At 39.2% G+C, this 27746-nt stretch overlaps 1 protein-coding gene across 1 annotated transcript; it reads left to right on the plus strand.

The window, feature by feature from the left end:
- The first annotated feature begins 2752 nt into the window (after nt 1-2752).
- ATP6V1B2 (ATPase H+ transporting V1 subunit B2) lies at nt 2753-26937 on the plus strand. Its single transcript, XM_084883798.1, has 14 exons — nt 2753-2936; nt 9486-9541; nt 12791-12889; nt 13646-13739; nt 13864-13941; nt 14445-14584; nt 15594-15695; nt 16052-16149; nt 16766-16889; nt 18568-18718; nt 20866-20948; nt 22518-22622; nt 23666-23795; nt 25556-26937. The coding sequence occupies exons 1-14, from the start codon at nt 2795-2797 to the stop codon at nt 25693-25695; spliced, it is 1542 nt and encodes a 513-aa protein (XP_084739924.1). The 5' UTR covers nt 2753-2794; the 3' UTR covers nt 25696-26937.
- The last annotated feature ends 809 nt before the right edge of the window (nt 26938-27746 follow it).

The following is a 27746-nucleotide window of genomic DNA, read 5'->3' on the forward strand; positions in this document are numbered from 1 at the left end:
CTTCTGACTTTCCCCCTCTGTGAATGCCATGAGGACGGGGACTTTGTATATCTCTAGGACTTAGAACAATAATCAGTACACATAATAAATTGTCCAAATATTTGTTCAAGAGTTAATGCTTGGCTTATGTAATATAGACTATAACTAATTCCCGCTCACAGAGTGAAAAGTTAAAGAAAATTTTTTTAAAAACATCTTGAACTACTCCTAAAAGAAAAGGATGAAAGTTTTGTAATGATAGCTAACAGTCTGAGAGTCATATCTGAAAGTTACCTATTGTGAAAAACAAGCATGAGAAGAGCAGATTTATAACTTTCATTAAAAATATATCATACAAGATCAACCAAAGGACTTGTATGCATGCATATGAGCTTAACCAGTGGTCACAGACAACAGGGGGGTGGGGGCATGCGTGGGGCGGGGTTTTGGATGGGAATGGGGGGATGAGGACCAATTTGTGATACCTTAATCAATAAAGAAATTTAAAAAAGATATCATACATTTTACTTGAAAAATATCAATAAAACATATATTAAAGGATTGAAACAATAGGTTATTAAATTAAAAGTAGAAATATTTGTCATATATACTCATAATATATATAATTTCCCTAAGGATAGGTTAAGTTTCTAACAATAAAATATTTGAGTCTGATACCACCAAATTGCTCTTCCAATTATACCAATTATACTTTTAACAATAAAATGGGAAATTCTTGGTTCCTTAATCTCTTTTTTTTTTTAAATATGTTTTTATTGATTTCTAGAAAGAGGAAGGGAGAGAGAGGAAGTAACGCTGGTGAGAGAGAAACATTAATTAACTGTCTCCTGCATGCCTCCTATTGGAGATGGAGCCTCTTGGTGTGCATGGGACTGTGCTCAATCCACTGAGCCACACTGCTGTGCATAATTCTCTTTCTTAAAACATTTGCCAGTGCCTTGTCCTGAGATCCTCCTTCAAAATATTCCCTCCCTGCTCCCACTCCTGTAGGTTCTACTCTCCCTACTTTTCTGTGATTTTTTTGATAATTATATATTATAGATGAAAAGTCTATAATTTAGGTTTTCATTTTCTTTATTTTTTTTTAATTTAAATACAATATTGTGGGAACCCCTTTCATGTCCCTTCCTTAATCTCTTGAGTCAGTCTCATGAAATAGAACAAATACTAAGTGGTATTTAGTATTGTTTTGCCTTTTAATTATAAGATACTAGAGGCCCGAAGCATGAAATTCATGCAAGGTAGGCCTTCCTAGCATGGCCGCTGGCACCAGCTTCCCTCTGGGACCCGGGCTGCTTCCCTCTTCCAGTTGCTGGCAGGCACCCGGGACCTGGGCTGGCTTCCCTCCAGCCCAGCTTCGCCAGGAATGACATCCAGAAGTCTAATTAGCATACTACCCTTTTATTGTTACAGATTATTGTTATAGATACTGAAATGATGTTCGGTCTCACTCAAAATTACGGAATAAGTTTCTTAATATGCTTCAGTGGTGTTGTTCAAAAGGGTTGTGGGCATTTATACCAAAGATCATAGAAATGAGATGCCCCTAAAATAAACTTTTTTTGTACATCCCCTAGTCTCAGAGGTTCCTTAAAAGTTAATCAGTAGCATCTTCCCACAACACAGTTTTATCTCTTTTATTTATATGTCCCCAGCATGATGGTAAGTCACAGATGTTGATCTCAGCTCAGCCCAGGTATCTTCTCCTAGAATCTTTACCTTTATAGTCCAATAGAAATCTCATTCTGAATATTCCACGGGAAACAACTAAACAGGTCCCCAAATAATTAGCTTTTTTCCTGCCTCACCACCAGCAAAGTTCCTCCCTCCCTTCTCCCCTACAATCCATTCAGTCACTCAGGCTCCAATCCTGGGCTGTCCCCTTCCACAGCCAGCTGGTTTCTCTTCTGTTAGTTCTGTCTCTTAGTTTCCAAATTCATCCCACTTTGTTCTTGTTGTTGTTGTTGTTGTTGTTTTTATCACACTGCTACCATCACCCTAGAACAGGTTTTTTGAGTGATAGATGAGTGAATGAATTGAACAGGAAGATAGTAAAGTAAACAATATGATGGCACATAGCACCTTATTTCATTTTAATAGTGTTTAACGTTTCCAAGTGTTGTTAGAACTTGAGGTCTCTTCATTCAACATCATGAAATGCCATTATAAAATAGACGTTTGCCAAAACCGGCTTGGCTCAGTGGATAGAGCATTGGCCTGCGGACTGAAGGGTCCCAGGTTCGATTCCTGTCAAGGGCATGTACCTTGGTTGTGGGCACATCCCCAGTAGGGGGTGTGCAAGAGGCAGCTGATTGATGTTTCTCTCTCATCGATGTTTCTAACTCTATCCCTCTCTCTTTCTCTCTGTAAAAAAAATCAATAAAATATATATTAAAAAAATAAAAAATAAAATAAAATGGACGTTATTTGACCTTTTCTTGCACGGACTTGCCTTTCCTCCCCCTCCTCCACCCTTTTATATGCGTCCCTTTTCCTCATTTCTCCCTGAGAGCTTGCCTTTCTCCCTGGGTCCCTCTTTCGCTTCTGCTTCCCTCTCCCCGGCTGGGCGCCCTCCCCCCAGCACGCTGGTCAGCTCCCTCTGGCCGGCGCGCAGGCTCAGTCCCGCCCACGCGGATCCCGAGTCACGAGGCCGCGGGCCTCGCGCTGGCGAGGGGGGCGGGGCCAAGCCGAGGCGCCGCAGCGCGCATGGGCGGGGCCGGGGGCGCGGGCCGCCGCCGCTATATCTGCGCCTGCGCGGCGCCGCTGCGGGGCCAGTCGGGACGGAGGAGACAAGATGGCGCTGCGAGTGATGCGGGGGATTGTGAACGGGGCCGCACCCGAGATGCCCGTGCCCACCAGTGGGGCCGGGGCGGGGGCGGGCTCTTGGGAGCAGGCGATGGCAGCGAGTCGGAACTACCTGTCCCAGCCTCGCCTCAGTGAGTATCAGAGAGCAAGATGGATCCTGCCTTTGCTCCTTAGCCCAGCCCCTTGCTCCTTCCTACTCACCTGCTTAGCCAGCGCCTGGGGCGGGCGGGGGGAGGATTTATCTTTCCTTCTCGCGTCCCCCTCTCCTCTCGCCCGCACGTCTCTCTCTAGAAAAAGACCTGAGTGGCTTCACATTTCCGTGCGGGAAAGCGCTGCTGCGGGGACTTCCTCCCGGGGTTGGTGGGCTCCTGGCGGCCGCTCCGCCCTCCCCGGCGCCCCCGGGCTGGGGCCGTCTAGGCACTTGCCTCTTGTGTCTCTGTGGGAAGGCCGCTCCGGGTCCCTCCATCTCAATCATCGCTTGACCTTCGCTTTGGACATGTAGGGGTCGAGGGAACGCCCCTGTCCATCTGCGCTCGGTGGCGGGGACCTCGGGGCGAAGATGCGGTGCCGCCGCTGACGTGGTCGGTTCGGCCTCTCAGGGATGGAGGTCGGTCCGTGGCCGGAGGGACATGCTCGGTGGAGGTGGGGGGGAGGCTGTTCGGCCGCAGGACACCTCCCTATCGCAGAACGCGAGAGCTGAAAAGTACCCTGCCGCTTATCTAGCCCAACCCTCTCATTTTACAGCAGAGAAACCGAAGGTTCCTGGAGGGACAGGGCTTGCCAGGCTTCCGACACCTAATTATGGGCAGAGCAGGAAACTGAAATTCCACGTTTCTTCATTCTAGCAAGGCCTTTTTATTTGTACCTTTGCAGCTACTGGCCAGTTAAGCCAACTTGGTTTGGTGAAAGGCGGCCTTGGGGAAACCAAACATCTTTTGCTCATATTATATAACGCGTAATGCATAGGCATGTGTAAGCGTTGCTGTGTGTAAAAAGGCCTTAATGAACCAGAAATGGCTCTTGCTTAATAAGCAGTACCGCTGTGTAGCCTCAGACCTCTCTTCCCGGCTTTCTTAGGAACTGGGGATGAGCCCTGGAAATAGACTCAAAACTTGGGAAAGCACCTGATGTTTCCCCAGGTGGCAGGACCATATTTGCACTGGTTAATTGCCAGAGTTCCTGTTTGTGGGTGGCTCCTTGGTTGAGAAGAATTGCAGATGGAGGGTTTTTCTCCTGCCTGACTAATCCCATCCTGATCTGTCACTGGGTCATGTGACAGCACTGCAGTGTGAGGGCAGGAAAACCCTGGATTCCATGGTTTGCCTGAGATGTGCTTTTTACACTGGGAATGAGCTGAATGCTTATTGGGGGGTTTATAGGAGCTGATATAAATGTTTCAGGAAATTGACAGGTGTTGCATTCTAATGTGGACTTTAACCATAAGTTTATAACTAACAATTACAAATTCCCTTAGGAATTGCATTTGTGTGTTTTGCTTTGGGTAGAAGAGAGAGGCATTAATGATGCTTGTAGGAAAAAAAATTATAAGGGAGCAATAGTCAGTTTACATATAATTATTCATTTAGTATCAATTCAGAGAGTATCAACTGAAATAATGTTGTATCGAGAGTTTATGATGAAGGTTGTGAGCCCTGAAGAGGAGAGGAGCAGTTATCTCTGTGTTCTGTATGCCCAGCCAGTGACTGGAGAACTGCAGGTGAGAGTTCTCCTGACAGAAGTGTTGCAACGTAATTCTTAAAACTCAACCTTTAGATTTAAAGGTCAGGAATCCTTTTTGTATCCTCAGTGCCTAGCACAGTGCTTGATACATAGAAGTATTTACCCTGTCTTGTAGTTTGTTGTATAACTTGCATATAAACCCCTTGTTCTAATGGTTTGGTGGATAGATTCTTAACCTGGATGGAATTAGGTAGAGTAAGGAATTGGGATACTTGGTTGAGTTGAATTTCCCTCTGTGTCTGGTTTATTCTAAAAAGCATAAATGATATCATTCTTAGGGTAACAGCTAATCACATTTGCATAATACCTTTTTTCCTGCATTACCACCTTCTTGATTCTAGTTAATAGTTTTAATTGCTTGTGAATATTGATTAATTTTTTCTAATTAATGATGATACCATGTTCGGTGATACAGTATAGTAATTTAATGTGCTTTTTAAAGGAAGGAGTGGAGTAAATATTAGCAATTACACTGTGCAAATTGGGTCCTGTTTTAAAACAATTTCAGGATTATGGGGCTGTTCACAAGAAATGGAAAACAAGATGTGCAGGATTGATATAATCTCGAGCACTTTAGTTGAATTTCTAAAGTCAGGGAAAGGTAACCTGATTTTCTTTTAAACTTTGAGCAAGGTTCAATAACATAGAGCGAGCTTTTGGAAGTGAAACATTTTACTGTTCTTGAGACCCTAGCTAAGTTAACTTACCTTATGTTTCTTACATCACACAGCAGAGCTAGCCCCAGGCAGGTCAAATAAAGAAATCGTTGGCCTGCTTTTTCTAGAACCGCTCCCTCAATGCCCACTGCTCAGGGTGTGGGTATATACCCTTGCACAATGGAAGATGATTGCTCTGGGTTTTTGATTTGGTAATAAGGTGGAGGCTGAAGGACTAGGTCTCTTGTGCAATGGTGTGGATTTTCTCTTTACAAGTTTCACAATCATTAAGTGGTGGTAGTGCTGAATAATCTCATATCCTGCAGGAGAAAGAGGATGTCATTTGACAAAACCTGCTTCTTTGTAGACTTTGGTTTTAAATGTTACCCATGAATATATATTGCCTGCTTGATAGTTCCAAATCAGAGATGTGACTTGTTGGTTGTGAAATGTGTTTGGTATCCTCCTATATAATAAAAGGCTAATAGCAAAATTTCCCCTCAACCAGGAGTTCAACTAGGAGTTCGACCAGGGGGCAGGGCTGGCAGGCCAAGCACTCCCCGCTACCACCTCAAACCTGGTCTGATGGGCCCCAGTCAGGGCGAGCTAGCCGGACCCCACTGGTGCAGGAATTTGTGCACCAGGCCTCTAGTATAATGTAAACATATCTGCTGTGTTGTCAGGAGTTCTGATCAACCCCTGCAGACCCAAATTCTTGTTCATTTGGACATTTTCAGGAGAAGAATGGCCATTATTTTGGTAAATAGAAATGTCCATGTAATCTGTAAATGGGTTTTTACTTTTTTGACGAGCAGGTAATGTCTTTGGCAGCCCTACTCTAAACTGTTATCTCTGCTTTGGACTGTTAATGATAATGGTGAGAAAAGCTAGAAATATTTTGAGAGATAAAAGGTAATGCTTGATAGCATTTTCTCTGCTTGTTTTTTTTTTTTTTTTTTTTTTTTTTTTTGGAAATAGTTTGGATATTATAGGAAAGAGCTATAATTTGTATATAAATTATCTCCTAATATTTATTTGTAGTCCAAGTGATTGAAACTGGGTCATCTCCATATTTTTTAATTATACTACAGACTGAGTTCAGAAATCTTATGGGGTCATAGGGTACCAACTTTAGAATTAGGAAAACAACATACAAAACAAAAAACCAGTCCTAATCCCAGCTTTCCCACTTACTAACACATTTCTCAGAGCCTTCGTTTAAGTGTAGAGTGGGTGTTTCAACCTTGCCTACCTCCCAGCGTTTTAGGGAGCTGAAATAAGGTAACTTTTCTAAAGAAGCTCTGTAGCCGAGGCCGGTTTGGCTCAGTGGTGGAGCGTCGGTCTGCGGACCCAGGTTCGATTCCGGTCAAGGGCATGTACATTGGTTGCGGGCACATCCCCGGTGGGAGGTGTGCAAGAGGCAGCTGGTCGATGTTTCTCTCTCATGGACATTTCTGGCTCTCTGTCTCTCCGTGAAATATCAATAAAATATATTTTTAAAAAATAAAATAAAGAAGCTCTGTAAAAGTCTGATGTACTTTCCACGTTTTTGTTTGGTAATGTTTTTCACTTAGTTTGGGTTATAACACTTACTAGTTTACTTTGTTGTGTTGTTTAATTTAAACCAAGCATGTTGCTTAACCTCTGATTTGTATCTGAAGTAGTCTGTTGTTTTTTATGTTTTCCAGTGAGGGAAAACTGCTGAAGCGTCTCCATTAGATTCTTTCCTCTGCTTAAACTCTCCAGTGGCTACACTCCATTGAAGACAGATTGTTTTCCAGTAATGACAAAATATGAACACAAAGGGAATCATTGGGCAGTGCGTTTAGTAAAAATAACTTACTTCTTAATAGCTAAAGATGCAGATGTCATGAAATTATTTTGAGTGCTATAGCTACATAAGTCTTGCAAATAATTACGAGTCTACCAGACCAAAAAAAAAAGCAGTTCAGTTTTAATTTGAACTGCAGGTCAGAGTTAAAAAAGAAATGACTCTGGAGCCAGACCATATAAATTCAGATGCTTGGGCAAATTATTTAATTTCTGAGAGTCATTTTTCTCTTCTAAAACTTGGAATAATAGTTAACTCATAGCCCTATTATGGAGATTAAATGAGAATTTCTTATAAGGAGTTATTAGTGTTGGTGTTAATGAATTCAAATGGTTACTGGCTTTTTAAAAGGCTACATAGTATGTAAAGTACAGCATAGGATATATAGTCAATAATATTGTAATAGCTATTGTATGATGGGTACTGGAAATATGGGGGGGTACACTTTGCAAAATACATAATTCTGTACTGTACACCTGAAACTATTAATAATATTGATGTAAACTATAATTGAAAATTAAATTTGTTGCAAATTTAGAGATTCTTGATGAAGTAGAAACCTTGTCTTGTGTAGAAGTCAGCTTTGTTCACTGTTTCCAGGAAAAGCAATGACTAGTGTTTCTTTGCTTTTTTTTTTTTTGGTCATGCTTTTGCTCGTGACTGGCAAAACTTCATAATTTTGAATGAGCTTAAATTTAAACATGAGATTCTGAAACATTCTTATAGAGGTTAGAAGTTCAAAGGAGGTGCAAGTCTTGTTCAAAAGGTAGAGACTTTCAGAATCTGAAGGGTTTTGTTGCTTACCTTTGTCTATAAATCTCAAAACTAGATCATGCCTCCTAACCAGTCCACTCCCTTTATCCCCAAATATTTAGGTGAAAATTTTGAAAAGGTCTCTGTTTCTGTATTTTTTAAAACTGGGTTCTAAGATAACCTGTTTCTAAAGTAGCTCACTTTGCTTTTCCACATAGCAATTTTAGAAGTCACTGATAGAATGTTTGGACTCTTAAAATGAGAACAATGGGTAATTTTTCAGGGTTAGGAATTATTTTTATGAGTATTAGATTATTTTAAAATGATGGAGTGGATTTTTATAAAAGTAGCAGAAAATATGACACTTGGGGTCTTTCTAATAATTTTTGAGGAATGACTTATTCTTTTACATTATCATCCACTCAAGGAACTTAACTTTTTAAATTTGTGACTTGCCTTTTGTCTACAGTTTTAAAAAAAAAAAGTCATTTTGGAGTCCTGGTGAGATAATTATAATTACAGATGTACTCAAGCAAATATTTGGTGTCAGGATTTAAATGTCCTGTGAGTATGAAAGCCAAGAGGCCTGCTTACTTGCCGTGTTTCTACCAGGGTACTGGCATTGTGTTTTTGAGTTCTGGAGCCTATTGGGTGAACTGACAGGTTATTACATGGTTTCCTCGTTCCTGGGAGACTACATCTGTGCCAGAAATCTCTGTGAGACTCCATAAGAAATCAAGCAAGTGAAAAGTTCCCAGTTGGTTGACAGCTCCTTAGAAATTATTTTAGGCCTGTACTAAGTCTTCATTTATTTTATTTGTTTTCAGCTGTTCTGACTATAAATTTAGTTGATTCTGATATAAGACTTACTCTCTCTGAAGTGTTCTGTTTTACACCTAATTCCAATTACACTTGGCAGGTTGTGTGAGGTGTGATATGGTTGAAGGATAGCTGCCCTGGGATTAGCTACCTTACAGTCTGGCACTTTATTCCAAGGACATAATTTCCAGTTGAAAATATAAGCCTCTAAACTGACAGTAACATTTGACTTTTTTTTTTTTTTTTTTTTTTTTTTAAGGATACTTTCCTTATTTGACCCTCTGGTCTTTCATTCCATTGCCCACTCCCTCCTTAATAAAGCAATTTTCCTATAGTTTCTAAGACAGCATTTAATGATAGCTTTTTACCTCAACACTGCATTATCTCAGTTTCCGTTGTGAATTTTGTCACTTGTTAAGTATTCCCCTCCTCTTCCTTGTCTACTTTGGTAAGTGCCACCTCCTCTACAAAGTCTTCCTTTTCTTTTCAAGGTGAGAATGACAGCTAGGTTTTTCCTATGCTTTCCCAAGCCCTCTGCACATGTGTTAGGATTCTTAACAACCCCCTTCTCCATATAAAACTGAACTCTTGAGGGAAATCTGTTCCTCTGTGCCTTTTTTGTTTTTGTGTCCTGGGTTCTTAAAATATTGTGATTTATAGTAAGGATTCAAAATGTTTTTTGTTGGATGTGCGTAGGTTATGAAAAGTTAGTTGTACAGACACAGGCATATTTAATTTTAAATTTAAAAAAAATTGTAACTGTTTGCTCCATATTGTAATAGGTATGGTAAAGTGGAAAGAGGTTTTCCTGTAATCCCAGAGAGATAATTTAGGCTGTTGTTCTATTTGACTAAAGTGGGCTCTTCTGTTTTTCTTTCCAGCATACAAGACAGTATCCGGAGTCAATGGTCCACTAGTGATCTTGGACCATGTTAAGGTAATGGACCACCAACATTGTTTAACCATTTATGAAGCTTAAAACCTGGCATTAAGTCCTGTTTGAGAATACTTTAAGTTTTATGGTATGATTTTTAAGCCATTCCTTGGGTCTGAATGTCAGTAAGAAGACAGGATTCTAGTACTGGGTCTAATGTGGATTCTGTTTGTGCCTGAGGGTCCTTTGTCTGCACAATTAAAAAAAAATTTTTTGCTGCTGCTAACCTCATAGATATGTTTTATAGGAAATTATAAAACTGTTGAAAGACAAAAGAAAACCTTAAGTGTAGATTCCATGTTCATGAGTGATAGGATAGCAAAGATGTTGATTTTCCCCAGGTAACAAAATCAGTTAGAGATAGAGTAATCAAGAATAGAAATTTGGTGCAGAAGTAAGCAAGTATATTAGTGGAGCAAAATTAAGAAGTTGTCTCACACAAGAAAATTGGACTTAATAAATAGCAAAGCCTACATTACAGGCCAGTGGGAGACATTTTGTGCTACTCAGTAAATATTCTTAGGACATTTGGCTTCTTATATGCAAAAGAATAAAAATGAGAAAGGTAAAATTACATAGCAAAAGTAAATCCAGATGGATTAAAGGCCTGAACATGAAAAACCTATTTTATTTTATCATTTTAAAAAATATATATTTTATTGATATTTTGCAGAGAGGAAGAGAGAGGGATAGAGAGTTAGAAACATCGACGAGAGAGAATCATCGATCAGCTGCCTCTTGCACATCCCCTACTGGGGATGCGCCCGCAACCAAGGTACATGCCTCTGACTAAAATCGAACCCGGGACCTTTCAGTCCGCAAGCCAACGGTCTACCCACTGAGCCAAACCAGTTTCGGCAAAAAACCTATTTTAGAAGACAGTACAGAAGAAGTCATTTAACAGCACACATTATAAAGGAAGACAAATTATTTTATTCCATAAAAAGTTTTAAAACTTTATATGATAAGATACCATAAACAAAATTAAAAAATAAGAGACTGACTTGGAACATATATTTGCAAAAAAGTTAGTGTCCAGAATCTATAAACTCGTAAAAATAAATAAGAAAAAGCAGATCCAGTTGAAAAGTGAGGAAAAGATAGTAATAAGCCAGTCATCGGAAATAAAGTCTGAATTGTCAGTAAACATGAAAAGTTGCTCAATATTAGTAGAATCTGGAAAATGCAATTTGAAAAGATGCTATTTTTTGCTTAGCTAAATGGCAAAAGTTAAGGTTTAATAGTAATTATGTAAGCTAGCAGAGATGTAGGGAAAATATACTTTTGTATACTACTAGGGAGATTGTAAATTAATATAGTTCTTTGCAGAGTAATTTGGCAGAAAATGGGCTCAGCCTGTGTAGCCCACCACTAAGTAATCAAATACATTAGGGCTGTGGTCGGCAAACTGTGGCTTGTGAGCCACATGTGGCTCTTTGACCCCTTGAGTGTGGCTCTTCCACAAAATTCCACAGCCTGGGCAAGTCTGTTTTGAAGAAATGGCATTAGAAGTTTTAAGTTTAAAAAATGTGGCTCTTAAAAGAAATTTCAGTCGTTGTACTGTTGATATTTGGTTCTGTTGACTAATGAGTTTGCTTACCACTGCCTTAGGGGAAGTCAGGCACACTTACATGAAGAACACATGGGAGAATGTTCATCTTTGAACTCCATTGATAGAGCAACTGAATAAAACATGGTGTAATTTGATTTTTTGAAAATCTTTATTGTTGCCCTGACTGGTTTGGCTCAGTGGATAGAGCGTCGGCCTGCGGACTGAACTGTCCTGGGTTCGATTCTGGTCAAGGGCATGTACCTTGATTGCGGGCACATCCCCAGTAGGGGGTGTGCAAGAGGCAGCTGATCAATGTTTCTCTCTCATCAATGTTTCTAACTCTTTATTCCTCTCCTTTCCTCTCTGTAAAAAATCAATAAAATATATATTTAAAAAAAAATCTTTATTGTTGAAAGTATTACATAGGTCCTTCTTTTTGTGTCATTTTATTTTATTTTCACTACATCTGGTTTAACATCAATTCTGAGTTGACCATATATTCACGTTAGCCTTTCCAAAATCAAGTTACAATCAATGGTCTATCATAGTTTAATTGGCAGATGTTTTTTTTCACATGAAATAGTGGTATATCTTTCAATAGAATATGTTGACAAAATAAGGTCAGTATTACCATGACAGACCCAAAACACAATGTCAAATGAAAAAAAGGTAGAAGGTGATATATTTAGTATGTTGTCATTTATAAATGAAACCACACTATATTTTTAGAAACATGCATTTAAAATAGTAAGAACAGATAAAAGAAATACATATCTGGTTAGGAGAATTAGATTGAGGAGGGAACGTTAATGTTACCATATTATAATAGCCACCAGAGGCTCAGTGCACTGGTGGGTGGGGCAGAGGAGGTCCCTCAGCCCGGCCTGTGCCATCTTGCAGTCTACGATCCCTCGGGGGATGTCTACCTGCTGACTTAGGCCTGCTCCCCAGGGGATCGGGCCTAAGCTGGCAGGCAGACATCCCTCTGGCAGCCCGGGAGATGTTGGGGAATGTCCAACTAACAGCTTAACATTGCTGCAGAGGTGGGAGAGGCTCCTGCCACCGTCACTGCACTGACCAGCCATGGGCTGGCTTCTGGCTGAGCAGTGCTTCCCTTATGGAAGCGAACTGACCACCAGGGGGAGGCTCCTGCGTTGAATGCCTGCTCTCTGGTAGTCAGTGCATGGCATAGCCACTGTTTGTTCCCAGTTGTTCTGCCTTAAGAGTCAATTTGCATATTACACTTTGATTAAATAGGATTATTAATTGCATTTTATCCCCCTGCCTCCAGTGCATGCAGGAGATTACACACACATACACACAACAAACATCACTTCTGAGGAGGGGGAACTTGGTTATTTGTAAGTTCTTTCTATAGTATCAAAATTTAAAAATATACACAGAAGAAAATATTTTAATTGCTGTGTTTTCACAAATTTAAGACCCTTCTCTCTGTACCTTATGCTGGTTTGCCAATGTGTATACCAGTGATTGGCATTTTAAGCACTTAAACTACTTGAGGATGTCATCAACTCTCTTTGTGTGTCAGGGAGGTGGTGGGATTGCATATGGATACATGCTATGATGGAGGTAGAGCACATGGAGTATTTTGGAGTTTTTAACCCTACTCCTAAATCTAACTTTAACCTCTAACCCTGTAGTTAGTTATCGATCCTTTTATTTTATTTTTTTCTACTTAGTTTCCCAGATATGCTGAGATTGTTCATTTGACATTACCAGATGGCACGAAGAGAAGTGGGCAAGTTCTAGAAGTTAGTGGTTCCAAAGCAGTGGTTCAGGTAAGCATAATTTTAATAACTGGCCAGTTGAACTTTTTCCTCATTACAAAAATGTAAGGAATACTGCATGATTTTTTTAGTCATTGAGTAAGTATGTCTGTGGAGGAAAAAAATATTTTTGCATGTTTTCTTATCAGATGTCAGCCACTTATATTCTAGATTCTAGCCCAATAGCTTCACTGGTAAATGGTTTTTTTTTTTTTGTTTTTTTTTTTTAATGGATAAAATGAAGCAGATGACCACATAGAAGGAGAGAGAAGAAAAGCAGAATTCAAGCTTATGGAATGAAACCAAAATAGAATCTGATTCTTTATATTGTCTCCTATAATTCCTATTCAAGCTTATGGAATGAAACCAAAACAGAATCTGATTCTTTATATTGTCTCCTATAATTCCTAGTTTTTAATATTACTGCTTACAGTAAATGCATTTTTCTCAAATAACATGTTCCCCTACAAAGTAATCTAGAGCAAGGGTCAGCAAAATTTTGGTAAAGGGTCAGATAGTAAAGTTTTTAGGGTTTGTGGAGCCACCTAAGGTCTCTGATGCATCTTTTTATTCTTTATTTTTTTTAAATTAAACAGTTATTTAAAAATATAAAAAAAATTCTTAGGTTGTTTGTAGGATTGGATGTCCTTCATGAACAACTTTTGTCAAGAGGTTGTGTTTGTGATACTAAGAATAGTGTACATTTATGTATTTGAGTTTATAAGGGCTGACAAAATTTAAATTTCTTTTACCCTCTTTTTTTGGTAGGTATTTGAAGGGACTTCAGGTATAGATGCCAGGAAAACATCCTGTGAGTTTACTGGGGATATTCTCCGAACACCAGTGTCTGAGGATATGCTTGGTAAGTTGATATTATTCATTCTGAGCAGAGATCTGTTTCCTTTTCAGCACGTTTACATAAAATCTTTTAAAAAACGATGAATATTTATAACATTGTTCACTTGTACTGTCTTATTGTTTTACAGGTCGGGTATTTAATGGGTCAGGAAAACCGATCGACAGAGGTCCTGTTGTGCTGGCTGAAGACTTCCTTGACATCATGGGTAAGGACAGTAAATGGGATTCTGTGTGTGGAAAATGGCCTTTACCTGTCTAGCTTATAGCTTTGCCAGAGAGTGATTTTTTTGTAATACTTTAAGTTGATAACCAACTTACTCCATAATTAATTACTTATTATTTAATAAATTTATTTTTTACTAGAGATAATCTTCACACTTGATCTTAGCCAAAAGGCCGAGAAGCGATTAGAGATAATCTTGAAGTTTTATATAAATATCTTAATATTATATTAGGAATGTAAATAATAAAGCCATGGCATTGAGCATTGCTCTCTTATTTGCTATACCTCTACTTCACTTTAGGAACTTGAGTTCCACTATCAATATTTCATGAGTCTAATCAAGACTAATGGAAAAAATTATCTAAACAGTTTCAGATTTCAGAAAATAACTAATATTTTAAGAGTAGAAAGAAATGCTTTATATGTTTTAGTCTTCTTGTACAGACATATTAAAATTTCCCCCCCTAATTTTTGGAAATTCATTAGGCCAGCCAATCAATCCTCAGTGTCGAATCTACCCAGAGGAGATGATTCAGACCGGCATCTCGGCCATAGATGGCATGAACAGTATTGCTAGGGGGCAGAAAATTCCTATATTCTCTGCTGCTGGCTTACCACACAACGAGGTGAGAATTGGGGTCTGTTTGGTATGAAATTTAACAAGCAAGAATTCCTAAATGCTTGACATTAGTGAGAAACCAAAGGGGTTAAGCACCTAGTCAGTCACCGATGACTGACACTATATCTGTCTGGAAGACAAAACAGGCTGGGCACTTAATGTGTTAATCCCCAGTGTTACTGTTTATATAATCCAATTACAGGTCCAGTGCACAAATTCCTGTACAAGTGGAGTCTAACCGGCCTGCCCTGATTGGGGGAAGCTAACTGGGGGGGGGGGGGGGGGGGGGGGGGGGGGCTGGCTGGGGGGAGAAGGGGGAGGAAGGGGCTGTGGCCTGGTCAACTCCCGATTGAGGGGACAATTTGCATATTAGCCTTTTATATATAGGACTAGATGCCCAGTGCACAAGGTTGTGTGTCCCTCAGCCTAGCCTGCATTCTCTTCAATCTATTTATCTTCTATAATTGAAACTTTGTAGCCTTGAGCAGAGGCCAGGGAAGCTTGGCTTCCTCCATTGCCCGGGGCAACCCAACCCTCCTGCTCTTTCCAGCTCCGTGGCCACTGCCATTTTATAATTAAAACCTTATAGCCTTGAGTGGAGGCCAAGGCGGGTTGGGAAGCTTGGCTTTCTCCATTGCCTTCTGCTTGCTCCAGCTCCATGGTTGCCACCTTATTTTTTTGGTTAATTTGCATACTTGTTCCTGATTGGCTGGTGGGTGTGGTGGAGGTATGGTCAATTTGCGTGTTTCTCTTTTATTAGATAGGATGATAGCTCTCTTTTTACTTACTCTTAGGAATTTTTGCATGCAAATTGCAAAATAATTTTATTGGATAAAGTCCTTTAAAATAGCGATCACCAACCAGTGGTCCATGAGGTCTGAAAGGTTGGCGACTGCTGCTTTAAAACATTCCAATTTCATTTATAATTAAAATTTCAAAAAGATTAGGATGAAAGTTACTTTGTTGTAGAAATGTTGTTTTAGATTTCAACTCAGTGCTTTTGTACTCCTCATCAGATTGCAGCTCAAATCTGTCGCCAGGCTGGTTTGGTAAAGAAATCCAAAGACGTAGTGGACTACAGTGAGGAAAATTTTGCAATTGTATTTGCTGCTATGGGTGTAAGTATAAATATTTGCTGGTTTAGTATGAAATACAAAATTAATTGCTTATGTTATTAGAATAGTGTAGGAAATTACACATGTATCATTGAGTTTATCTCTTGGTAAAGAAGTTGCAAGTTAGCATTTTGGGCAAATTAAGGATTAAAATTTGGCATTTGACTATGAAATGTAAGAATAATTCTCTTTGTGCCCAAAGTAGGCTGTTTACTCTGTTGGCTTTTGTGAAAAATGTGTGTGAGTACTTGACAACTTTAAAGGAAGGAACAGTGAGATCTATATCTTAGTCTTCATCAGAAATACATAGTATTGAGAATGTTTCTTCTCCCGGCACTGATGAAGTCATTGTTATTTAGGTAAACATGGAAACTGCCCGGTTCTTCAAATCTGACTTTGAAGAAAATGGCTCCATGGACAACGTCTGCCTCTTTTTAAACTTGGCTAATGACCCTACGTAAGTAAATAGAGCTATTTCTTTCTGTTCATCCAGGCTTCAGGTCCAAAATGCTACCTAAGACTAGGGAGGAAAAATGTTATGAAAGCAACATGGGCTTAAGAAGGAGATAACTATATCTAAATTCCAGTTGTGCTTCTTGGTAATTATTTGGCTTTGGGCAGATCATGTAGGCTCTGAAGCTCAGTTTCCTCTTCCAGAAAATGTGACAAATAATAGTTGTTTCACAGGGTTATTGTGTATATTAAATGAGATAATATGTATAAATTACCTAATACACAATTTGTACTCAGTGAATGATCTTTTCCTTTTAACTGAGGAATCTGGACCCTATTTCTCCCTTCTTCCCTCCCTCTCTCTCCCTCTCTCTCTCTCTCTCTGTTTTGAGAACTATATAGTTCTGAGAAATTATAAAATAACCAATTTAACTTTGTAGAAGTAAGAAATTATTATGTAAATATATAAAGTAGCTGCTTTACTTAACTTTTAAAGTAATGATTGATTTACCCATCTCAATTTATTTAGAGGGAGATTGTACTATTATTTCCAGAATCTCATTTTCTTTTGTTTTTAGCCTTTTTATTTGAGTGACATAGGACTTACTGTTCCATTTCAGTATTGAACGAATTATCACTCCTCGCTTGGCTCTAACCACAGCTGAATTTCTGGCCTATCAGTGTGAGAAACATGTATTGGTTATCCTAACAGACATGAGTTCTTACGCTGAAGCACTTCGAGAGGTAAATTTTTTTTTTTAAATAAAATGGCTTCATTTCCAGGGTTATCTTGTCCCTTTGCAAGTTTTCATTTCTCTTTCATTTTTAAAAACTTATATGTCACATTAGTTAAAATTAATAGATAACATTTAAATTATTAGCCTATTTATCATTCTGTCACTGTCTCCATGAATTAAGACTTGATCCTAAGAGAGAGTAAATGATAAATGATGCAAGCTCTTTTTTCAGTTACTCTCCCAGGAATTCTGTCTCTGTCCAGACTGTTAATTTTTAACCTTTTCGAGAATTTTATTCTTAATGATGTTACTACTTGAATAGATAAAGTCCATATTTTGGCAGCACTGTTCTCAGAACCTTTGCCTTCAGAAAACTTGGTGTTTAATTAGGACAATATTAAGATTCTTGTGTTATCACCAGAAGTTTAGGGTGTTTGTTCTAATGCAAGATACTGAAATGTTGAGTAAGGTACACTTTTAAGCGTGTAAAACGTTTCTTAAAATTGCCTGAGATCCATCACCAAATCTCACTCTGCTACCAAGTTTTTTTAGTGGAGGACTCCCCTCTCTCCATACACTCGTAGACTAATACCTTTTCTAAAATGAACTACCCGTATTTTCTGGCGTATAAGACGACCCCCTAATTTTACAGTTAAAACTTAGGTTTAGGCCTATATTCGCTGTATAAGACCACCCCCCCACTTCAAAGAAAAGACTTACTTTGCCATCAAGATCTGCAGGTAATTTTTGTGCAATTTTGGTCTTTTGCCCCCGATTTTCGGTTGACTTTTTTTCGTTTCAAAAGTCGTCTTATACGCCGGAAAATACGGTCTTAGAAAAGTGAAATTAAAAGATACATAATTTATAAGCCTAGATTAATTTTATTAGATTCAACAGACATAAAATTATTCTTTTAAATTGCCATTGAAGTTTTCTAAATGCTTACCTTATTTTCTCATTGCACATTTGTAAGAGCTGGTCTGCAGACTATACTTTGAGTGGCGCTGCTATAGCACACTCTTTTGAAGGAAGCACTTAAACTTGGCCTTAGTGTTTTGGGTTTTTAGTGATTGTAGATTAATAGGTATACCTATATTCCAGTATGCATGACTCTAAGAGAAAGACCATTTGTTACTAATCTTATTTTGTGCAGTGAATGGACTCCTGGCTCTGTGATTTTGGGCAATTACTTATCTGACCTTTGGTTCTAACTACAAATTGACATTAACAACATTACCTTCCTCATAGGGTTGTTGTGAGGATTAAATAATCAATGTAAAGTACATCAAATGACCCCTGGTATAGATTTCCTTCCCTTTTGACCTTTTCAGGTTTAGCTTACATATATAAATGGCAAGATGCTTGTGAACTAACTAATCAGTTCTCTTAGTTTTAAAATTAACTTCCTTTGGTTTATAAAATTGCAAGCTATTTCCTTCTAGTAAGCTATTTGGAGGTTTGGCAACATGATTTTAGCAGGGGGAAAAAGTCTGGTCCCAATTGTCAGCATTTTTGCAGCAGAATACTTGAAATTGTGTTACTAGATTTTTCTAAATGATCTCGTAGAGACTATTTAAAATGAAAAAGATAATATTCCAACTTTCTAAGTTGGCATGTTCAAGCAAACAAAGCTTTGCTTTCCATATCCCATGTTGTGTGATACTCTCCTCCTTGGCTTCCGTCAGGTTTCAGCAGCCAGGGAAGAGGTTCCTGGTCGACGAGGGTTCCCAGGTTACATGTACACAGATTTAGCCACAATATATGAACGTGCTGGTCGAGTGGAAGGTAGAAATGGCTCGATTACTCAAATCCCTATTCTCACCATGCCTAATGATGGTAAGTTTTTGGTTTTGGATTATAGCAGGCCTAATCCTTGTAAAGGCTTTGATGCTAAGAGAAGACGATCTACCTTTTTGAGTGTTTATCCTCCAAGGGTTTGCATCAACTAGTAATTTGTACTTAAATAAAATTTTTCATTTGAAAACTGCTCATAATTATCATTATCCTTTTGTGGAAGAAAAAGTAATAATGTTCTTTATAATTAGAATTTTAAATTTTTATTTACTGGCTACTATTGAGTGCCTGCTATTTGTAGGACACTGGTCTAGACATAAATAATTTAAAAAATCACTGTGGTCTTTACCTAATGTAAGTTGTTAAGTCTAATTAGATATTTTCTTATGTGTGTGCACAAATAATTTAAGGTGGCCTAAGTGTTAAAAGCACAAATAATAAATGCCACGAGACTTTAGAGACAGGTAATCACCACCAGAGGCTGATTAAAGCTTAGTTTCCTTTATTCTGTGAGAAAGCACACAGTGCAGTGCCTGTCTAGTGGGTGCTCAGCGTGGCTCCTGGGCAAAGACTTTGCGCCTTTCAGTCCCTTTCTCTGTTTTTAAAAGGCACTTTTGGAAGATATTCAGAAACTCACTATATCGAGGACTGTTCTAAGTGCTTTATAAATATTGACTAATTTGATTCTCATAGCAACTTTGAGATAGATTCTCTAATCTGAGGCACAGGGAGGTGAAGTGCTCTGTCAGAGTTGGGAAGTGATAGCCTTAGAACCCAGGCAGTCTGAATTCACAATTCACTGACTGGCACACCACACTGCTTCTGCCATGGAAATTATTTGTTCCAAGAAAGAAGCTACAAATTACTCTATGTAATTTAGCAGACTTAGAAATGTCTTGACTTGTATGACCTTTTTGGGGCTGCCTGCATCATGTCGCTTTACTTGTCTAGCATCTCTATATTTCCCATGTTGAAATAGCTTATAAGCTAGGAATAATCTCTCAGTATACATCCCATTGGCAATCTCTGCAAGGGAACTTTGTGTTCAAGTGGAATTTTTTAAATATATATTTTGGGGAGAGATCACATAAGTAGGAGAAATAGTACTTTTTATGGATGCAGCTAATTTACCTCATGTGCCAACACATAATTAACTATGATGCAACCAAATAAATTAAACTGTCCATTATAGTAATCTCTAGCCACATTTGGCTATTTAAATTCTAAAGTTTGAAGTTAGGTAAATTTGAAAAACCATAAGGTTTTTCAGTTATATTAGCCACATTTTTTAAATGCTCAGTAGCTGCAATTGGCTAGTGGCTATCATGGTACAGCATACAGACAGAACTTACCAATTATCGCAGATAATTATTTTATACTAGAGGTCAAACGTACAAAATTTGTGCATGGGTACGGTCCCTAGGCCTGGCCTGCGATCAGGGCTGATTTTCCCTGGCTGCTGGCAGCCGGCTCTGCCCGATGCTGGTTGCCCTCTGGTGGGCAACTGGTGGGGCAACCAGGGACCCGGCTTCTTTCACGTCCCCCACCACCCACCTTCAGTTCCTGGTTCCCCATTGGGCAATCGGAGCTTGCTGCCCTTGGGGAGGGACCAAAAGGTTGATTGGCAGGCCCCCATTGGACGATCAGGGCCTGCGGTCTGGTGGCAGCTCCTGCGTTGGGTGTCTGCCCTCTGGTGGCCAGTGTGCATCATAGCCCCCTGGTCGATTCACTGTCCAGTCAATTTGCATATTATACATTTTATATACACACACACACACACACACATACATACATACACACTAGAGGCCCGTTGGCAGGAAGATTCCTGCAAGAATAGGGCTTCCTGTGGCCTGAGCAAAGCAGAGAAGGAGCGAAGCACACCAAGGTGGGCTTCCCTCCCACCACCACCCTGCACTTTCCATCCCTCCCTCCCTCTTCTTCTTCGCTGTCTTCAGTCTGGGTATGCAAAATAACTGCCATCTTTGTTGGGTTAATTTACATATTCTGATTGACTGGTGGGCATAGTGTGGTGATGGTCAATTTGCATGTTTCTCATTTATTAGTGTAGATAGATAGATAGATAGATAGCAAGCGTAGTTTTAGGTAGTGCTGTAGGTAATGCAGATTGACATGCTGTGTGTGTGTTTATATGAGATGACACTTTAACATCAGATGTCTTCTTCTGGTAGATATCACCCACCCCATTCCTGATTTGACTGGATATATCACAGAGGGGCAGATCTATGTGGACAGACAGCTACACAACAGACAGGTATTTGACATTTGGGTGGCACAGTAAAACTTACAAATCTGCTCTTTAATTATTCTTTAGTGACTTGGACTTTGCTCTTGGGATTTTTTTTATTTATTTAGAAAATATCTTAAATTGATTTTGACATGGTTGTAACTTGTCACTTCTATGTACAACAAATTCTCGAATAACATTTGTGCATCACCATTTTGTTTTAAAGTTGATGAGATGCCATAGGAACTTAACTCTTGTTTCTATCAATCAGCCTATGGGAAAACCAGTTTCATTATATGTCATTTTACTTAAAGTCAAAGACCCTTCAATGACATTATGAGGATTGATGACAATATCCTGGTGTGACTAATTTCCACTTTTTCTTTATTGTGCCTTACAATGGAATCAGTTGTCTTAAAGAATGTTTTTGGGTATTCTCTTCCATAATGGTATAATCTACCAATCATATTAATACAGCAAAAACATTTTTTTCTGTTTTTTTTTTATTGAGGTATAATTTATTAGTTTCAATTGTACAACATGATGATTCAATATTTGTACATATTGCAAAATGATCACCAAAATAATTCCAGTAACTATCCATCATCATAGTTAAAAATTATTTTTCTTCTGATGAGAATTTTGAAGATCTACTCTCCTAGCTACTTTCAAATATAATACAGTGCAGGTTTTTTGTTTGTGTTTTTTTAATCCTCACTCGAGGATATTTTTAGAGAGAGTGGAAGAAAGAAGGAAAGACCGAAATAATGTGAGAGAAACACATTGATTGGTTGCCTCCTGCCTGTGCACTAACCAGGGCCTTGGCCGGGGAGGAGCCTGCAATTGAGATATGTTCCCTTGACCGGAATCAAACCCAGGACCTTTTGGTCTGCAGGCTGATACTTTAGCCACTGAGCCAAACTGGGTAGGGTTACAGTGCAGTTTTACTAATTGTATTCGCTATGCTGTACATTACATCCCTCTGACTTGTTCATTTTATAACTGGAGATTTGTATCTTTTGACCTCCTTCATCCATTTTGTCCACCCACCCCCACTCCCCACCTCAAGCAACCACCAGTCTGTTCTCTATATCCATGCACTTGTGGGTTTTTTTTGTTTGTTTTTTGTTTTTAGATACCTCAGATCATATGGTACTTATTTCTGTTTAACTTATTTCATTTAGCATAATTATCCCTCAATATTAATTCATGTTGTCAAAAGACAAGATTTTATTCTATTTTTATGGCTGAATAATCAAAAACAAATTTTTGATGGTTCTGTACTAGATCAACTTTTAGGTGGAATTATTATTAGTATTATTATTTTGTATGTGATTTTGAGTCAGAGTTCAAAAGCCTACTTAGATTTGATACTGTAGGCAATTCAGTTTTTCAATATAATCTTGTACTGTTGTATAGGTTTTTAGATTTGATTCTCAAAAGAAATATTATGCCAAAAAGAGTTTCATACCAGGAAAACATGTTAAAACTCACCTACGAAACAACTGCAGCAGTTTTATATAATTTAATAATGCTTCTTTACTATCAGTACAGCTTGAATTTTGTACTAATTTTCCCCCTCTCATTCTACCCAAGATTTACCCACCTATTAATGTGCTGCCCTCATTGTCACGGTTAATGAAATCTGCTATTGGGGAAGGTATGACCAGAAAGGATCATGCTGATGTGTCTAACCAGCTGGTACGTATATCTTCTTAATGATGGCGCTTAAAGAAGTAAATGCCTTTCTTAATCTATTCTTTCTGCTATCTTATACCTTTTATCTTTATCCCATATCACTTTTCTTTTCCCCATCCACATAGAATTTTATTATAGGCTTCATAGCCTATCTAATAAAGAGGGACTATGCTAATTGACTGTCACACCCTCACAAAGATGGCAGTACCCACAGGCAATAAAGAGGGAATATGCTAATTGCCACATCCCACAGCCACAAGATGGTGTTGCCCAGTCCCCTCAGCTCCCCAGCCACCCAGGGCCAGGTGGAGGCTTGCACTGCCGGCAGTGGCAGCAGCAGAGGTGTGATGAGGGCATTGCCTTTGCCTGATCACTGGGTTGTCTCCCACCCCTGAGGGCTCCTGGACTGTGAGCGGGCAGGCCAGGCTGAGGGATCTCCCTTCTCCTCCAGTGCATGAATTTTCATGCACTGAGCCTCTAGTATAATATAAAAACATTCATTAGAACCAAACAATCTTTTTTTCATAAGGATGGATGCTGATAACGAAGATTAAAAATCATATGCTTGAAACACTTGTTTTATGCTATGTAAAGTAGCTTCTAAATAAAAAACCAAGCCAAAAGCCCATTTTAAGTTTTTATTAGTAATCATAATAATAATTATGGAGTGTTCCTGAAAGGATTCTTTAACTTTAATTATAGTAGAAATGGTACACCTAATAGCACAAATGTTTTTCTTGAATAGAACTTCAAGATGGATTACTCCATGGTATGAGTTCTGATTTTCAAATAATTTATAAAGTGTAAGCTCATTGTCACATTGAGGAAGTGTATTTTTGTAGCAGTGTCTATTGCATGCCTGAAGATTCCAGGTGAGACTGCTACCTAATAAAGTCCTCTGATACTTTCATGAGTTTTACTTATGTGAATTGTGTTTGTAAGTAATGTGACATTCCTTCTGTGTTTTCTTATGAAGACACCTAAAGCAAATACACATACATAGCACAGATTATTATTAACATTTATACAATCTTTTCTCTCTTTAGTATGCGTGCTATGCTATTGGTAAGGATGTACAAGCCATGAAAGCCGTGGTGGGAGAAGAAGCCCTTACCTCAGATGATCTTCTTTACTTGGAATTTCTGCAGAAGTTTGAGAGGAACTTCATTGCTCAGGGTAAGATGACTCTTCTTACAAATATAAACAGCCTCATATGTAGTTTTGAAGATCTCTTTCCCAGTCTGAGATTTTTACATTGGTATCTACATAATTTTCCTCTGATTAGAGAAGGGGGTCTTTCAACTCTGTTGTGTCTTTGTACTTAGTGCTCTGGTTCCTTCCCCTCTGCCTTCATCTCTATTATCCAGTTATTTAGCTCCCCCCTTATTTTCTCTCTTCCTTACCACTGCTTTCTATTGCAAACCTCCTTCCTCCTACCCTCTCCGCAGCCATCTTCGCTAGCGTTGGGGATTTGGGACTTTTCTGGTCCATCTGTTTTCATCTTCTTCTTTTTTTTTTTTTTTGATATATCTTTCTGCTTCTTAATTGTTTATGTTCCCAGAGGCGTAGTTGCCTGTGCTTCCCTCTCCTCTCCCCTTCCTCCTCCCCGCCCCTCAAGCTTTGGCTTGTCCCCTATGCATTGACTGAATTGCTATGTATGATCCTTACCCTCTTTCTGAAGCCCTAATCCCACATCTTCAACTGGGACACTTTGTTTATGCCACCATCCCTGAGGCTCAGCAAAGGTTTTACCCAACTGACCACCTGCCTAGCAATTCCCTCTTCAGTTTCTGTCTACCTCGGCGTGACTATTGTCCTGGTTACTCAAGCTCAGTAATTGGGCATTATCCTAGGTGATGTTGAAGCTATTGATCTCTGACCACTCTTTGAGTCTTAAAACCTAGTCCACACCTTTGGTTTCATCACCCCTGGTCGCAAAATGCCAGCTTTTTCAGTTTCCCCGAGCTCTTATATACAATTGCCAGAATAAATTTTATTTATTGTCCCTCTACTAAAAAGTCCAGAATGGTTTTCATTTCATAGCCTATGTAGTGTAGGGTTTCAAGCTGCTTGGCTTCGTTTCTCCCGCCAGTCCTGCTAACGCTGCTAATACTCTTCCTGACCTCAGTGGCACTTAGAACAGATGTGTTCATTTTGGAATAATGCATAAAGCTACACACTGGGATTTGTACACTTTTCTATTTATATGATAAATGTCAGTTTTTTATTGACATTAAAATCCCCAAAATATATGAGTTTTTTAATGTATACCTTAATACCTTAAAAGTTAGAGATGAAATTCTTCTGCTAGAGAAAAGAATCCAGAACTTCAGCCACTCTGGTTTCTTAGTTAAGAAATGAGATTTATTTGTATAAGGTTGATTTCTGCTATTAAAAAAATAACAACAACTACTTTGAAAACCACTGACCTTTTCAAGTACTCAGTAGGCCTTTCTAAGTATCTCAAATTCAGTCTCTGTTCCTGGGAAACTTTTTCTCACTCCTCTGGACACAACACTAAGTTTGGTTTCCATTGCCCAAAGTATTTAGATCCCCACCCAATTGTCAAGAAAGTTCCCTTTCTCTCTTCCTTCTCTCCCTCCCCTCCATGTCCCTCGTTCTCTCCTCCATCCCCCCAACACACACACACACACACACACACACACACACACACACACACACACACACACGACTGCCTGCCTGCTGTCTCTAGCCCATGGGCCTCTCTCTTTCCTCTGATTCAAAATTGTGCTTATTGTCTGTGGCCTCATTTCCACATTCAGTCACATCCAGTCTGGGGAGTCCTAACTGCTCTGTGTCTCTTCTTTTTTTATACTTCATGCTTCCAGTGTGGTCATATAACAGAATACATCCTGAATAACTTGGTAAGTTGGAAGTAGTTTGCCTTTATTCATCCAATCTCAATTTTTTATTAGGTCCTTATGAAAATCGCACTGTCTTTGAGACTTTGGACATTGGCTGGCAGCTGCTCCGAATTTTCCCCAAAGAAATGCTGAAGAGAATCCCTCAGAGCACCCTGAGCGAGTTCTACCCTCGGGACTCTGCAAAGCACTAGCTGCCGTCTCATCGTTGGCTCAATACCCTTGTGTAATACTGGTTCCGTTTATTGATTCCTTTTGCACTTGCCCATCCCCACTTTTGTGTTGGAGTTTACCATGTTACCCTGTAATTAAAAACAAAGAATAGGTGACATATTGTGCCAGTGTTGCAATGTCTTAAACTGCTAACAGACATATTCCCTGCTCAGAAAACTGGGATCTTCAGTGCTTTGTTTAAAGTAGCTGCAGGGATGGAGGCGAAATTTTCTTACTCATGTGTATTTGTAAATAGTGAGATAGTTAGTTGCCTAATAATGTCCTCATTATTTGAGTCTCTCAGACCTTCCTTCTCCCCCCTCTTGAGAGTATCACTATCTGGAGCTATAATGCTTTGATCTCCAAATCAGGCAGGATCAGGACTAAAAGAAGCCTCTGCTTAGAAGAGCCCAGAGCGCTCTGAGCATTTGTGCTTGGATGGTGGTGTACCTCTAGGTCTGAGCTGCTGTTCTAAGCAGATGGTTTTTACTGTCCGCCTGCTCTTTCCTATTTAATGAGTAGATTAGAAAAGGAGTTGGGCCTCCTGTGTGTTCATGTGCTCTCTCCCTCTGAGTAGCACACAGTCTTGCAGCTTTTGCACAGCTGGCATTAATCGGACGGTAGTGAGATGCCGTGTCTTGATCCTTACTGGGTTGTCAAGCAGAGGAATCATAATTAAAATAACCAGTATAATTGTTGCTTGGAAAGAGTTGGAAGTACAGCAAAAATAAAGAAAAGAAAAACCTACACCCATGCTACATTCGGACATGCTAACTGGTGTACTTTTCTGAGGTGTTAGCCAGAAGCTGAGGACACGGTGTGGGAGAAAGCTCTCCTGTGTACGGACCTGTTAAATTGTTACAGAGCAGCCTTTGGAAAGCCCCTATTCGGTCCTGCTTTCTGACCCATCTCTGCCTCTTCAGGGTAATCTTGTGGCACAAGTGATAGTATTTAAAAGCTTTAGCTAAACTTTTAACTCCTGCTCCTTCCTGCTGTGAGCCCTGAGCTGTCTTCTATGCACTCCGCCTTGTCCACTGTGTGGTCTCTGTGTTCTTTGTTAGTTGGGTGCAATAGCAACTTCTCTGTGCATTCCATCTTTCAAGTTGTGTAAAGTTCACTTTCTTCTCAGAGGATGTATGTGGGAGAGTCAGCATGATTATATTTTAATGTAGAAAATGTGACATCTGAATATAAAATGAAAATAAATATTAAATTAAAAGGAAGTGACTGAAAGTGACTTTGTGTCTTCAAATCAGAAAAATGGTGTCAATAAACAAATATATATAATAATATACCTCTTGGATTCACAGTTTAGAACATCATACCCAACCCTTGGAGTTATAAGCACGGCCCAGGTTTTGTACCCTCTATTTTTCAGAATGCCCTGTTCAAGCTCTTTTCAGTAATATCCTTTCCATCATGCTGTAGTTTGACCCAATGCTGAGAGTTGCTACAGCTGTTCTTTAGTGTTCTTTGTTTCTGACATTTCAGGACCTCTAGAACCCATCTGCCTTAAATGAAAGTGGGTGATAAATAGAAAACGAAATACATATTGAAACAAGTCACAGCTTGCTTCAAATAAAATTTTAAGTAGATGTCTAGTATATCAAGAAAACACTGGTTGAAGCACCAGGGTTTGACATCATGGGGGCATCCTGTTTCTCATCTTCAGCAAGGCAGTTGTAGGAGAGGAAAGGGCTCAGTCATGGCAAAAACTGGCCAGGCCCATGTTCTAATCCTGGTGCTGCTACTAAACTGTATGGCCTTGCTTAGTAATTTGACAAGTTTGAGTCTGTTTGCTTATGTTTCTTATAGGGTTTTTCCAAGGACTAGAGATTTTGTCTGTGAAACACTAGAACAGCATCTGGTCCCTATTAACAAGCCTTTATTAAGGCAGATTGACTTACTACTCTTACCTAATATTTAGGATTAGTTGGTTAAGTAGTGTACTAAATAGTAACTTAGTGAAAACATTTTCTTAGTGTACCTTTTTATAACCAGTGATTAAAGCTAATTAATTAAATTATGCTTT

Source organism: Pipistrellus hanaki, assembly GCF_964339955.1.
Source record: "Pipistrellus hanaki genome assembly, chromosome: 5".
NCBI lineage: Eukaryota > Metazoa > Chordata > Mammalia > Chiroptera > Vespertilionidae > Pipistrellus > Pipistrellus hanaki.

Excerpts from the sequence above, each read along its gene's own strand:
- ATP6V1B2 (XM_084883798.1), top strand. The coding sequence starts at position 2,795 with ATGGCGCTGCGAGTGATGCGGGGGATTGTGAACGGGGCCGCACCCGAG. Across the intron at positions 18,719-20,865 it reads TCTCACCATGCCTAATGATG|ATATCACCCACCCCATTCCT; the intron begins GTAAGTTTTTGG and ends TTCTTCTGGTAG. Across the intron at positions 22,623-23,665 it reads CTGATGTGTCTAACCAGCTG|TATGCGTGCTATGCTATTGG; the intron begins GTACGTATATCT and ends TTCTCTCTTTAG.